The sequence below is a fragment of the Halyomorpha halys genome, unplaced genomic scaffold (genome assembly GCF_000696795.3).
Source record: "Halyomorpha halys isolate HHAL.00 unplaced genomic scaffold, Hhal_1.1 Scaffold110.1, whole genome shotgun sequence".
Lineage (NCBI taxonomy): Eukaryota > Metazoa > Arthropoda > Insecta > Hemiptera > Pentatomidae > Halyomorpha > Halyomorpha halys.
The window spans coordinates 60,413-75,062 of NW_027112640.1; the positions used below are offsets into that span (position 1 = coordinate 60,413).

The 14,650-nt window shown below is 32.5% G+C and overlaps 1 protein-coding gene across 1 annotated transcript in view; it reads left to right on the plus strand.

Moving 5' to 3' along the window:
* The first annotated feature begins 1,413 nt into the window (after positions 1-1,413).
* LOC106677878 (frizzled-10-B) overlaps positions 1,414-14,650 on the plus strand; it is a 34,148-nt gene continuing 20,911 nt past the window's right edge. Inside the window, exon 1 of the mRNA XM_014416064.3 lies at positions 1,414-1,585. Coding sequence (XP_014271550.1) covers positions 1,424-1,585 — 162 coding nt within the window. The 5' untranslated portion in view covers positions 1,414-1,423. The remainder of the gene's footprint in view (positions 1,586-14,650) is intronic.

Here is a 14,650-nt window from a genome sequence, read left to right on the forward strand (position 1 = left end):
GGTCAATCGCCAGACCTCGGTTTATAGAGCCTGGGTAACGCCCCGGGAGTACGGTTACTATATTTTCTGAAAAGTAATTTGGTAGTTCATTTAAATAGGGAATCCTCAGAAGGGGTGTGGTATGTAATGTTAAGTTTTAAGTTACTGTTAAATCCAGGATTTTTTATACATAAAACTTTGTATTACATAAATATTAGTACGTAGAATACTTATTAGATTGCTTCTGGCTTTACTCTAATACAATTCATTTTTATTTGCTGTCAAATAATTATTACTTATAGCTATGTTTTTAAATAAACTACAATACAGATCATTACTGATGATTTTTACAGCAGTATATCTTTAAAAAGTTTAATTTCCTAAGGGTAAAAAACTTATAATTAAAAATACAATGTTTTTTATAAAACATTATAATTTTTTTTATAAAAATTATGTAAATTTATCATTATGCTCACAATATAAACATCGACTTTATTGTTTTTGAATTATAAATCATATTAAACTTATCTTTTATTAATATAATTAAAAAGTGAATCGTATAATGCTAAAGATAGTATCACCGAAAGGTCCAAGAAGGAAATGAATTATGTATTAAAAACATTGTATTATAATTTTAAGTTTTTGATCTTAAAGCAATTATAATTTTTAAAAAGTATAGGTAGGTCATATAAAGAAAGAAATTAATATATCTTTAGTCGTTTTACATTTATATCTGCGGGCCGTTATATTTGTATAATTACCTGTTTTGGTTAAGATTAAAATAAATGATGTCAATTTGTTAATGTATTTTTTTACAGTGCTTATATTGAATTCTGAATGCATCGTAGTTATTCCTAGGCCTTTTTTTGGAATACTTAATATTTTATTTATACTTATAACTAAAAATTTTCAGTGATCAAATGATTAAGCGAATTTCGGTTCTCTAGAAAGGAGAAATAATAAAGGTACAACACTAAAGGAATATATGAAAATTTTCTTTTGAAATGATTTCGTTGAATTAAAGAGTTCAACCCTTCGTCAAGAATCTTGTTGCTGAACCCACCGACATTTATTTCTAGTCTATATTTATTTGCTCTAGCACTGGTATATGTATGATCATCAACCTGTGAATTGTTATAGTCTTTGTCGAGATATAATTCGTTGGGAACTTGGCCTTCTCCGACCACGTCAACGTCGCAGAAGTACCTATCCCTCTATAATAAGATAAAATGCAATCACGTTCCCCGGCCCATATTATGGTATACTGTTCCTCAGGCGGGCAAGATGAAGAAATAAATAGCCGCCGACAACGGACTCGGAAGTAGGCTTGGCGGCAGCATCAAAGAGATCCATCAGTGCGCATGCGCAGCCCCCTTCCCCCTTCCCCCCCCCCGCCCGGGGGATCGCCACCTTTTCCTCAGTCTGATACAGGCACTGAGTCGAGATGGACGTGCGGGTGTTGTCGGCAGTCGTAGTGATCGCGGCGGTGGCTGTCGCCCAGAAGTGCGAGGTAATCAACATTTCCATGTGCAAGGAGCTCGGTTACAACAATACCGTCATGCCTAACGTGTTGGGGCACGAGGATCAGTCCGTCGCTGAGAGAGAGGTGAGCAAACGAACTGCTATTTTAAATTTCAAGAAGAATATTTGGTTGGAATAATATGTAACTAAGCTAAAATATAGTATGTATGAATATACCTCTAATATAATGCAACTTAATGGTAGAATGTTAGACCTAGAAAATTATTAGATAATTACTGGTTGGCTGTTGGGAAATAGATTGTAGTATGGGAAGGTACAAAATAGTGCTATGACCGACGTTTCGCCCATGCAGGGGTTCATTATCTACTTTTCGTCTTCCGAAATTCAGCACTGTTAGGTGAAGCAAAACGTTTTACTATTAAATAGTTTTTCTGTTATATTAGTACCTTACCTGACTACCACCCTTCTTCATACAATCTATTAGCAGATTAGTTATAAGGTGATACGACTTTATAGTTTATAATTCTTCAGTTTTAGAACCTAGTTATGTTTCCAATAGTAATGTGCCGTTGGCCCAAAGCTGAAAATGCATATCTGCAAATTTCTGTGAACATTGTGTTTGAATTATGGTGAATATAAATTAGCAGCTAATTTAAATATAAATTAATTGATCTTTTTGACATTGCAAAAGATTATAAAAACTACATTAAAATTAAACAAATCCCAAGGTTACAAAATTTACAGATACACCACTTTGGCTTTAGACTGACGATATCAAATATTCACCAAAAACATCCATTTTTATTTATGGATGATATTGAATAGTTTTTATTTAATTATGAGGATATATTATTTTCTATTATGCTGAACATCCTGGGCCTTCCGCTGTCATAGATATACAATTTGTTTACAAACAAATGTTCACCATCTCCTGTTTATCATATTAAAACGAGGCGGTCACAGTTTTTTTGTGCATATAATTGTTGACAAATTTAGTTTGTTACATTTTGATTAATGAGTATATTAACAAAAAGAAGTAACGTTGCCGAGTTAGATGAGCAGAAACCGTAAGAAGTCAGTCGCAGAAATAAGGCCGTTGACACTTCCCCTCAGCTGGCTGGTGCGGCTTGCTAGATCGTGAAAGAGAAAGCACAAAATACTTCCGCCGGCATCTTCTTAACATCTCTTTTTATCACTTTATCTGTATTGTGTTCCCGTATAATTAATATCCTCGTACATATTCATAAATTACTACTTATGTACAAAGAAAAAATAGATTAATGCAAAATTTCAGTTCTTATGATAATTTTATAGTCTTTGTTAATGATAAGTTTATCATATATTATAGGCCAATAATTATAACTCAAAAATGCAACATTTCAAACGTTTTCGTTTAAGTTAATAAATATCGTTTATTGAGAAAACTTCTTTTACTTTTATTGACAATAAATTTGTTTTATTTATTTAAATATACAATGCATCACTATATTTATTTGAATATACAACGCATCACTATATTTATTTGAATATACAACACATCACATACGCATGTTTTATACAATCTATTTCCATAAAGTTTAAAAGAATTTTCACGTTTAAAAATAAACCCATGTTATTTGTATGCATATCTCCTCTGTATTAACATAAGATATAGATTGAGTGTTAAGTTTTTGTCGATAAATAAAACAAATATTGATACACCTTAAAATTAAAAAAATGTTGGTCCCTTTTTGCAGTGTGGTTCCAATTCAAAACTAATTTAAATTTGTTAAAGATTAAGAATAAAGAATTTCCACTTCAAAATTAAATGATTAAAATTAGTTTTAAACAAATTTAAGGCGGTGGCAGATAATTATTTTCTGTTTTACTGTAGACGTGAGTCAGTCCTTGGGTTCTGGAACCCTACATGGTTCACCCAGCCTCATGAATTGAGTAAAAATGTGGCAGTCGAGCGTAGTATTGACCAAATCACCTCCATGCACAACAGTTGGCCTAATAACAGTACAATAATAACTACCTTACAAAGTGCTGCACCCTGACCCTTCAGGGTTGTGGTGATACAGTTTTTTTTTATTTGAGATTCTAAAGTGAACATTATTGTTAGAGACAGATAATTTTCATGAAGGTATAATGGATTCGAATTTTCAGCCTAAAACGAGTGCGATGCTATGTTCACAGTTCAGAAACCCGTATTTTCGCTATGTCAAAAAGTAATTTTTTAGATTTTACCCTTCTGTTATCTATGTCAATGTATTTTTTAAATTTTATGATGTATTTAGTGACTAATGTTATCAGATAAAATTCGGCAAACCATAAAAGGGAGAGGATTTTATAAAAAAAAAAAATCCGTTAAAGATAAGGATCAAATACGGATCGCTGGGTTTCTTTTATGGGATCTTGCGCTTGTCAGTAGCCTGTCTTGTTTCTTTCCTTCGCGCAAGGTCAAACATCGGTCCACAAATCCGATTTTCACACTTGCGTTTTGTCGATTAATTTAATTGCGACTTCTTATAATTCAATAGGTACCAAAGATACATCTATGTAAGGCGTGATCGAAACCTACATTTGGCATCGGTTATAAATAATAGCTGTGCCAAAATTCCATCGGCGAGTCCATTTTAATTATGGGCCTTCTCTAATTGCCTGTTAAAGCTGGCATCTCGAGAGAAGAAAACACGAAAAGTCATCAAGTTGGAATTGGGCCAGTTCAGTGTCATCACTGATATCAGTCTGATTACTTAATTACTGCGTTAAGATTCTTTTTTTATTCCGGAATAAATAAATTTATAGTGTAGTAACCCTCTAAAATGGACCATATATTTTCCCACGTTAAAAATTATGAAATGGTTTAAGAGTTTAGCCCTTTAGGTTTTTAAGAACTGTTTAGTTACACTTAGAACCCCCCACCCAAAAAATGTATGAATTATCGTCTATATGTAGCTGTTACATAACATCATACAGGAATAAACTAAAGATAAAATCTTTGGCATTTTAATTCATAAATGTTTAAGATGTCGATAAGGAGTGTCCATAGCTCTGATGGTTAGGCCTATCGCTCTGAGATCTGCGAGCGGCGCCGGTTCGAATCCGGCCTGGGGGTGTAGATGTGTTTCATTGAGTGGCGGTCCCACAAAATGAAAAACTTGACTTCTCACGGTTCATCCACTGTAGATAACTAGGCAAATATCACCTATGCTGTGAATTGCCTTAAAAAAAAAATGTCGATAGAAAAAGGGATGGCAATAATAAATGATACCGTATCAATTAGATTATCAATAACACTAACCAAATTAATTGTATTCATCAGTTATTGTATCATTGGAAGCCAGCGATTAACATCTTTCTACGCTCAGTACGCGCTTTAAATCAAAATAAAATAATATTATATTCTTTAATCTTATTTATAGCGTAATTAATACCGATATTTTAGTATTTAACTAATTTAATATTTTGCCTTAAACTTTACATATTAATATTTGTTTAATAGAATAGTGCATGTAGAGTAGTTAAATGTTAGTTCTAAAGCAAAATAAACAGAAATAGTTCATGCAAATAACGTAAAGTTACTTACTAATGTCTATTAATATTTTAGGAATCCGTTCGATACTGTCCCACAACATACTTCATACGCCATACTTCGTTGTAAGTCCCGTAACCTTACACGCCCATCTTATGCGCCGCAAACTATTTCTAAATCCTCCCGTTAATTTCTAAATTCACCCTTTTTAGTTCCATATATTTTACGTAATGCTTTATTTCCAATAGCTTCAGGGCTTTTGAAGTTTTGTAAATTCTAACTTTTAAGTTTTTTAACAGAAAGCGCAATGTAAGCAATTTTGAGATTAAAAAATAACACCCTCCTGTCCCAATTTCCCACCTTTCTGTCTCTCTTTAGCTTCCTCATTAATTTAGTTTTTTCTAGTTAACGTAGACTAATACTAATACTAATGCTCATTATTAATAATACATCGTTTTATTTTCTCAGGAAGTCTCAGAGTCCAGTTTTCTATTTTTAGATGTTTTTTTTTTTTTGTTTTTTTTCGGCCAAGACTCCCATTGGAGTCCTATACTGCCTAACCATGGTTGGGGGGTGGGTCAAAGTTCTTCATTTTGTGGGACCACCACTCAATGAAAAAAGTCAACGTCCCAGGCCGGATACGAACCGGCACCGCCAATAGACATCAAATTGGTAAGACTGTGTCTTAACCACTGAGCTACGGGCGGCCCATTTTTAGATGTTACGCTTATCAATAATCAGCTTAGTTAATTTTTAAATATTAAAATATATTTATTTTATTATATTTTAGTCATCAGCCTGTTATAAAGTTATTATATTGTGTAATATGTTATGATTCTATTTCCTTATTGTTGGTCATTTTGAAGAGTTGTAGGCAGCAGTTATACATAATAGAGCTGAACTAGATAAGAGTTAAAGAACTAACCCTTTGGTGAAATCCGTTACTGCATTTCGAAATCTTGTTCTTAGGATCAAGGCATAGTCATATGGTATAACTGTCATAGTTATAAAAATCATAAAGTTAATGTTTGTCGGTGAATTTCAAGGAAAGGCCCCTGTTACTTTATAACGTTACAGGTATGTTTACGACAGAGCATTTTTTTCTTCAAGGTGTAATTGGTACAGGTCTTCGCTGAGTACCTGGATCCCTTTGGCGCCCTTCGCCTGGTCTAAGAACATTTCTTCCTTACCTAGATCCCTCCTTTGCTCAAACGTAACGGTCCAAGAGCCCAAGAGGTGAAAAAAATTAGTTATTTAACCAAATTTTTAATAGCGGTAATGAAATCTACGTATAGTGACTAGTCAAAATGATTGAGTCTGGCAAGTATAGTTAGGAGTAATAAAAATGTTTATATCCACTTACATCACTAGAAACCTTATATATCACCATTTAAATAAGAGTAAATTCGATCTAAAGTATGAGCCCTAAAAGAGTTCAATAGTTCTCGAGATATACGTTTTACTAAAAGATATGACAACAATTAGGAATCAATACTTTCTTATCAATAACTAAATTTCTGTAACAACAATGACAGCCAGATGCAATTGTAATCTGTTTTAATATCATATTTGAATTACCGTCTTAATACAAAGTTGAATAAATTTTAGAAGGCAAACTAAAAAAAATTAGTGACATAATATAGAACAAATTAACATGTCATACATTTGATGCACCCACCTACCTTTACACTCTGGTTAATATTTGTCCGTTCTGTCCTATAACGAAATGTCAATTTCCACAATTTTGTAAACCTCTATAGTATAACAAACTGAAACCTTTTGGAAATTTTCAATTCTCGCACAGTTCATTCAGCTGAAATCTAGTAATAAATTATTCTCCATCTTTGACAGCGGTTTCCGTTGTTGAAATAATGGCCAGTTGTTAACTACTTATTAGGTTCAGTACTTGTTTAGAACGGTTCGAGCAATTCCTGGGACTTTCACTCCCTTCTATCCCTCTTTGCCTGGGTACGTACGATATTGCTGAATGACACACTTTTACTGTGAGTGACCCACTGGGTTACGTACTCAGCTAGTACGTAGCTCCACGATAGATTACTCGAGCACTTAGCCTTCACGATATCTTCCCAGGAGCCTATCGAGACATCCGATCGGAGCAAGGAGTGCCTCCAGTGTGACTAATACAGGACGGCGTCTTTATCTTCGCCATTGGCTCCGTGTCTACTCCAGTCGTAAAAATTTTATTGCTGTCCCAATTAAGCGTTCAAACAGGAAGCCATAAGTTGCCTCCTAATAATAGATAATAGGCGACATTAAAGAGGATAGCGTTCTCTTTGAACTCGGCCCGTGACATACTACCATGCCATCTCTAGTAAGTGTGTCCTTTATCTTCTTATTTATTTCTCCTTTTGTTTATTCCCGATATTCCAAATTTTACAGTACCACATATTTCTCGTATTTACATAATAATGTAAAAATGTAAAATATATATTCTACTTGAAGTGAGCACTATGAAGGGGCTTTTTAAATGTCAGTAGTAACAACAATAAAATACTGTTCTGTAAATTATGAGCGATAAAAGGGAACTAACCTACTCTTCCTTTAAAACTAAAACTATTGTAGAATATGTTTGAGGGCTTGAGTATCAAACAGTACCGTATCCATTTCTTAGCCATGTCACAGTTATCATTTGTCAGTTATTGTTAATGTTATAACACATGAATTAAAATAAAATTACACAGCCGTAAGTATATCGACGTTATATCAATAAATTCAATAATGTTCAAAATAGTAAAAGAAAACTATTTATTGTTAACCAACTTTTCGCCCCACTTTGCCAACTACCAAGATACAACGATTTAGAATTAACAGAACATTAAAAATAAAAAACATTTCAAAATAAAAATAAATTGCTTTCTTATTTAGCCCTGCAAAGTGGGGCGAAACGTTGGTTAACAATAAATAGTTTTCTTTTACTATTTTGATACCTTTATTGACCACCACCCGGACTATCTTCCTCCAATCTACTTCATACGGTCAACTGTCTTCTTCCAATGTTATGACACTTTTCATGGTATTACTTGTTTCAATGATAATCAGGAAACGGTACTTTCTTATCATTTGTAAAAACCAAAAGACTCTTTATAGATGGTAGTTTTTATTTTTACAGAAAGGGTACATGGTCCACATCCACCCGATCACTTTCATGATTTCCGATTTAAAAAAACTAGCACAAGAACTTATTAGTTGGCAAAAATTATAAACAAAAAGTTTTATATCCTCGCTGCTTTAAACAATCGAATTTTAGTGTTTCTAGAGAAATGAATAACGAATATACAACAGTTCACCAGAGATAACGAAGATACAATGGAATCGGGAATGTTCGGGTGGTCTCGCTTCTTCCCATATGAATAGGTTTCTTTTATTTTTCCTTATTTCTCCTTTAGTTTTTCATGACATTCTTTAATATTTTGTATTTATCTATAGTTTAATATAGCTTACGATGAAAACTTTTATTTTTTTTATAATAAACAAAATTAAAAGTACTTTAGAGACAGATTTTTTGAAAAATACGCATTTAAGCGCTGTTCTATTTAAATGAGAAAAAGCCGTATCTGACATTAAAGATCATTCATTTGTAAATTGACATACCATGTTTAATCAAAATCTTTATAGCCGTTATATTCGAGGAACTCGAAAAAATTGATTATATAATGTAACACGGTCAATCGATTCTATCGAAAAAGTTGCTTTCACATAAAAAAAATAATGAAAAATAGTTGATGTAATCTGATTAAATGTATAGACTTAATTTAATTAATTAATAAAAATTCGAAAACATATACTTTTTATTACGTGGTAATTCTTGTAGTATAGTCGTTGCTGATTATTCAGAAAAATCACACCTAGAAAAAAACAGTTCAATTGACGATCACTGATATTTTCATTTCAAATATGTGCTCCATTACAAAAATAAGAAAACAAATAGTTTTACTAATCAATATCTTAACATTGTTTATAGCAATCATAAAATTATTTATTTTTATATTTATCAATAGTACAAACAGAAAGACTTTTGCAATATGTCGATAAAATAGATCTTTCCTATCTTTCAACCACTGCGGCATCCTGTTCTTAAAAGACCCTTATCTCTAAATATTGCCGACGAAAAAAACATCGATTAAATAGCTATTAAAGCTCCCTCATAAACTTGTTCGAATTAAAAAGAAAATAATTTTGTAAATAATGACTCTACAAGTATATTTACAAGGATCTCGGGCTCATAAAATAAATAAAAAACTGAAGGAAACGTGGTGGCCTTTGATCTGTAACTATCGAGCGGTAATCGAAACGATAAAACACCGCTATGACAATATATCGTGGCTTAGCTACACTGGAAGATATATTGTGCTCTGGAGAGAGGGGAGGGGAGCGTTGGAGAGCTCTCTCGTGGTGCCGGGGCCTAATTATTGGTCCATTGTGGTTCGGAGCCATCTCCCCAGCTAATAACCTCACTCCCGGCATTAATTCTACATTTCCCTTCTTTTATTTTTTCAATCTTCTTTCTTTTTCCTCCATCTCTCCTTCTTCTATTTTCATTCTCTCTTCCTTATGATTATTTAATACACCGCTTTAGGGGGCGGTGTGTATGAAAAATGTGGACACGGAGCGACCATTGTTATTGTTATGGAAATTGATTATTAAAAGGAGTGGGGAAGAGATTTATTTTTTATTGTTGCGCAAAGAGGTTCGCTTATCATCTACAGCTTAACAGTTCTCGAGGATATTTTACGATAATCGCTTCATTAAGAGTCGTCCACATTTCGTATTTCTTTGTTCGTATTTTATAACTTAACACAGAACGCAATAGTTTGTCAAAAATTAATTTATTATGACAACTGATGGTTCGGCAAAACTGTGAATACCACCTCCAGACTTGTATCAGATTGCTTATCTGTATTTAAAAAAAAACTTATATCATGGTTTTCAAAACCGCTTTTATTTTTTTCCTTTAGAATTTTTAATCAATTTATTTATTTCTAAGACAACAAAGCCAATAAATATTAAAAATGTTAGTCTGGTTACATTGCTTATTATTTTCAAATCTTATATTGTGAAATGTTTTCAAAGGAAAAAAATATTTAATATTATTCAAGAATGTACCTGAAAATTACTGATTAAAAAATGAAACCTGGCCTAGAAGTTAATTTTTTTTTTGTCTTATTAACAAAATAGAGGACATTTTTAATTATTATATAAAACAAATTGTATTTATATGAGTTAATAACCATATAAAAAGATAACTTTTTGCATAGAGAGTAGATCCGTCCACAAACTCTGATTTGATAACTATTTTTTTATCATTACATGCTTAATAGCGTAATATATTCAATATAGCGTAATATAGATCAAATGTAGTTGGGCTGAAAGTAAAAAAAAAAAAAAAAAAAAAACTTGTCTTTTAATAATACAAGCTTAAAATAATAATAATTTTTTACTGTCAACCCAACTACATTTGATCTAATATATTATTCTAAGATTAAGTAGGTAGATTAAAAGTTATAAAATCAGAGCCTATGGACAGATCTGCTCTCTGTGCAAAAAGTTATCTTTTTATATGGTTATTAAGTCATAAAAATACAATTTGTTTTATATAGAAGTTAAAAATATTCTCTATTTTGTTTCCAAATTTTATGTTATCACCTGTTCTCTATCTGAGGAACTATGGCCTTAAAATAAAATTCATGAAACATCCTTAATCACGTCATTAAACCTCTTCATTGCTAGCGATTCGTGACAATACCTTTATGTAATGATGCTATTAAAAAAATTAACAATATCTGCACTAGCTGCTCCCTCTTCCACAGGACCTCAGTACTATTGAAAGACACTCCCCGACAAGCCGGGGGCGCCAATATCTCAGGATCTAGAGGATAAGACCCGAGACTATTAGATAATGGCCAGAAGAATGCTACTATTACTAAGCTAAGAGCACTATTTATGAAGGCCTGAGGTGGTCGTGACCGGGCCCTCTCAAAGCTTGGGGCAGCTTTCACTATCGCTCTTCACCGTTCTACTCTCGGCGGATGTTCCCAATTCGTACCTAGTGAGTGATGGAGGACCACCTATATTTCTTTTTGACAAAACTGACTTACACAGAGAGGCCACCAACACATAAAGCTTCGTCCACAATTCGAACAATTATTAATTTTTTGCTTCTCAACAGTTGTGGAAGTGCACTAAAAAGATGGGTGAGAGTTTCGTGGAAACAGGTGCTGTTGTGTACTATCCTTTTCCCTCACCTATATGTTATTATTTCTGAACAAGCTTGGAGACACTTGGCAGATTGTCAATTCCTGTTGTAAACTGTATGTATTAATATTAAGAAGGCAAAACAAGATACAAAATAATTTATATTTATTTATAATAACGATAAGATATTAATATAGGTGTCACTATTGCTTCTTTTGTTAGCTATTTTTTCATTTATAAACATTAACGAATTTCTGTTTGTTTATTTTTAAAATCCATTGCATGATGTCACTCATTGATAATTATATATACGGAATTATATTCAGTTTCCAGACGATTAAGCAGGATCAAACAGCCGTTAGTAGCTCCATCTAATATAAGTTAGAATACCATTGTTGGGGTCCCACGACCTAATGCATTTCTTTTGCCGCTCAGAGCCTAGGGATCGGTAATCTGGTAAGTTTTTTCCTCCATTGTGCGGGACTCGGACACGGGCCATTACGACATCCGGCGGTAAGAGCACAATAAATAGGAATAAAGGAGCGAGAGAGGGTGGCACCTGTAATTAGGCCGGGCCAGGTAGCCGCCGCCGCTGTAAACAAATTGCACTACACAATACCGCTCTCAGCCTCCTTTGTCTTTGTATTGGACCTTCCCCCGTAATTGGGGTCTCGCTTGCTGCCTTAAGTGTTCCGCATATCACCTGCTCAACCTAACCATGATATTATTGCAATTGTTAAAAAAAAATTATTGGTTAAATTTTTTAAAATATATATTCATTTATATGCGGTTCTATGGAGACAGTCTTTGTGGGAATACTGCGCTGTGGTTTATTACCATTTCACTTCCTCACTTAATAAAAACAGTAGTATTTTAAAGTAATTTTTTTGCGAGATTCCTTTTTTCCAATAGGAAATGCTAGAGATTGGTTCGGTGCTCTCTTTCATTTTTAAACGAATTAAAGTAATTAAGAACAAATAAAAAACAAAAAAATTCACTCCTTCATGATTCCAAAATGTTCAATATTGAGGGACTGAATAACTAGCCTTGCATTACTATTAAACTGTTTCTAGCTTTAAAAGATAATTTTTATTTATTTATATTTTTTAATTTTAAAGCATTTTTCACATCCTCACTCAAAAATATCCACTCTTCAGTCTCTCATTAACATTGTTTTAGCTATTATTAAAGTTACTGGTGCATTGCAATAACATAAAAAGTGGAGCTACTATGCCACGATGTAGGAATGAATTTTGGCAGCTCGAAATTATTACTTTTTATTTTTGAGACTTTTGGAAGTGGAATCGTCCTAAACTGATCACACATGTACACAAACTTTTTTATTTTATGCACCTTGAATCATAAATCAAAATTGCCTTTAAAAACAACGACGTATATATAAGGTGTATTCATGATGTTGTGTTAAATGTAAAACGTTTTACCATGTTAAATGTTATAAGTATAGCATTGTGAACAGCCCTATTTAAAGTTATGTTAAATGTTAAATGCATAAGAGCTCCTAGCGGATTTTTTGAGCAACTTGTTTTGTAAACTTTCCTTCCAAAATATCATGTTATTGTTTACTTCTAAGTTTTGACTAACGTAATTTATTACAACATGCCTAAATTGAGCGAAAAGTGAAAGTTTGGCTACTGAGTGTCTTGTTGATCTTTTAACTTGTGAGGAAGAGAATCAAGATGAGCTAAATGACAACTGTCATTAAATTATTATTGTCGTCCATTGCCTTATTGGTAAAAAAACATCCAAAACAATACCAACACAAAATACGAGCAAGTAACCTAATACGACAACAAATAAAACGGTGACAAACTCAGCCGGTCTGTTGCGTGACGTCAATCTCCATTTAACAGACCTAGTAACAGACTCTCAACCATGTTACATGTTATATCGTTTTAACATGGCAAATGAAGGAAATATTTCTCCATTTAACATGAGTTTTTCTATTTAACAGACTTTAACATGTTAAACTAAAGGTCATGAATACCCTTATTGTAGGAGTTAGTTATACGTCTCGGTCTTATAAAGTAAACCAGGTTTTTAGATTTCTAACCAGATCATAGAAAATTCGAAGAACGGTCTTGTTTTCGGATTTACACTCGTACTGATCTTCTATGGATATTGCAACCTCTTTACCCTTAGCCTGTATATTGTTGGGTACCTTTTTTTTTCCTTGTAAACAGAGAACAGGTAAGAACCCTTTTAAGACCCTTCAACTACCGACTGTACCAGAAGGCTCTTAACACTGGATCCAGAATCACAAGCTCTTGTTTTCCAGCCTGCATATTTCTTTCTATCTCTTGAACCCTCAATATGTTTTGAAAATCTAACAGTACCATAATTATTTTCTATTCTAATTCCTGTTCATAGAAATGTATCCTGTAATGTTTATTTGAAATAACCTTTCTCAAATTTTTTTTTCTCCAAACATCCCTTGACAACATAGGGAATAAGCTTGTTATACTGATTTTCTGTGTTTTCTAACTTTATACTGATACAGTTATATTCAATCCACTTGCCTGCATGGTCAAAACTCTATGCACAAATTTTATTACAAGATTTGAACCCTGCATGGGATAAGTCATAAGTGAAAAAATCAACAAGTTGGAATAATGACCTTAATGCAGTTGATATGTATTTCTGGGATTAATTTCAGTATTTTTCAATTTATTTTAATGGGTTAGTTCTTGATATGTTGAGTTGATGGTGGGAATGGGTTCTCTCGAGTGGAGGGTCGCAATCGGCCTTTAGAAGGAATGCACTTCACTCCTTTGCCATCCACCGACGAGCCGCTAAGAATACAATTTATCCTTAAGGACTAAATGAAACTGTAATACAAATTGAGAATATAAATTAAAAGCTCAACAATTTTTTTCTTTTGGAAACAAGGCACAGATGTGAATCATATTTATATTTAAGTTCTTGAAAAAATATATTTTCAGATTTAGAATTTTTTTATTGTAATGAATTACCTAATAAAATTAATTTAGCATTGGAAATTATTTCATTGTTTTGAGAATAGATTTAGAGTTAGACAATCCATATTGAGTTTTTATTTATTTGTTTTCATTATAATATAGATTTTCATGTAGATTCAAAAATAAAATTAATAACGTAATTAATCCTTAGAAAAATATAAATACTTGGTATATATACATGGTATATAAATTTATGTTAAGTAATTGGGAATTTAATATTTGTCTAGAATATTATTATAGAAACCAGTTTTTTCCAAATTGAGTTAGTATGTGGATTCTTTTTTATTTTTTTTTTTTTTTGGAACATGGTGATATTAAAATAATTAGAATGCAATAATTAACCATATTTTAAGATTGTATATTTCAAAAGACTCTTTATGGGAGATATATTCCCAAATTTTGTCAATTAATTTCAGGGGCTTATTTTTGCATACATATACATTTATAGGAACATTATGTCTCT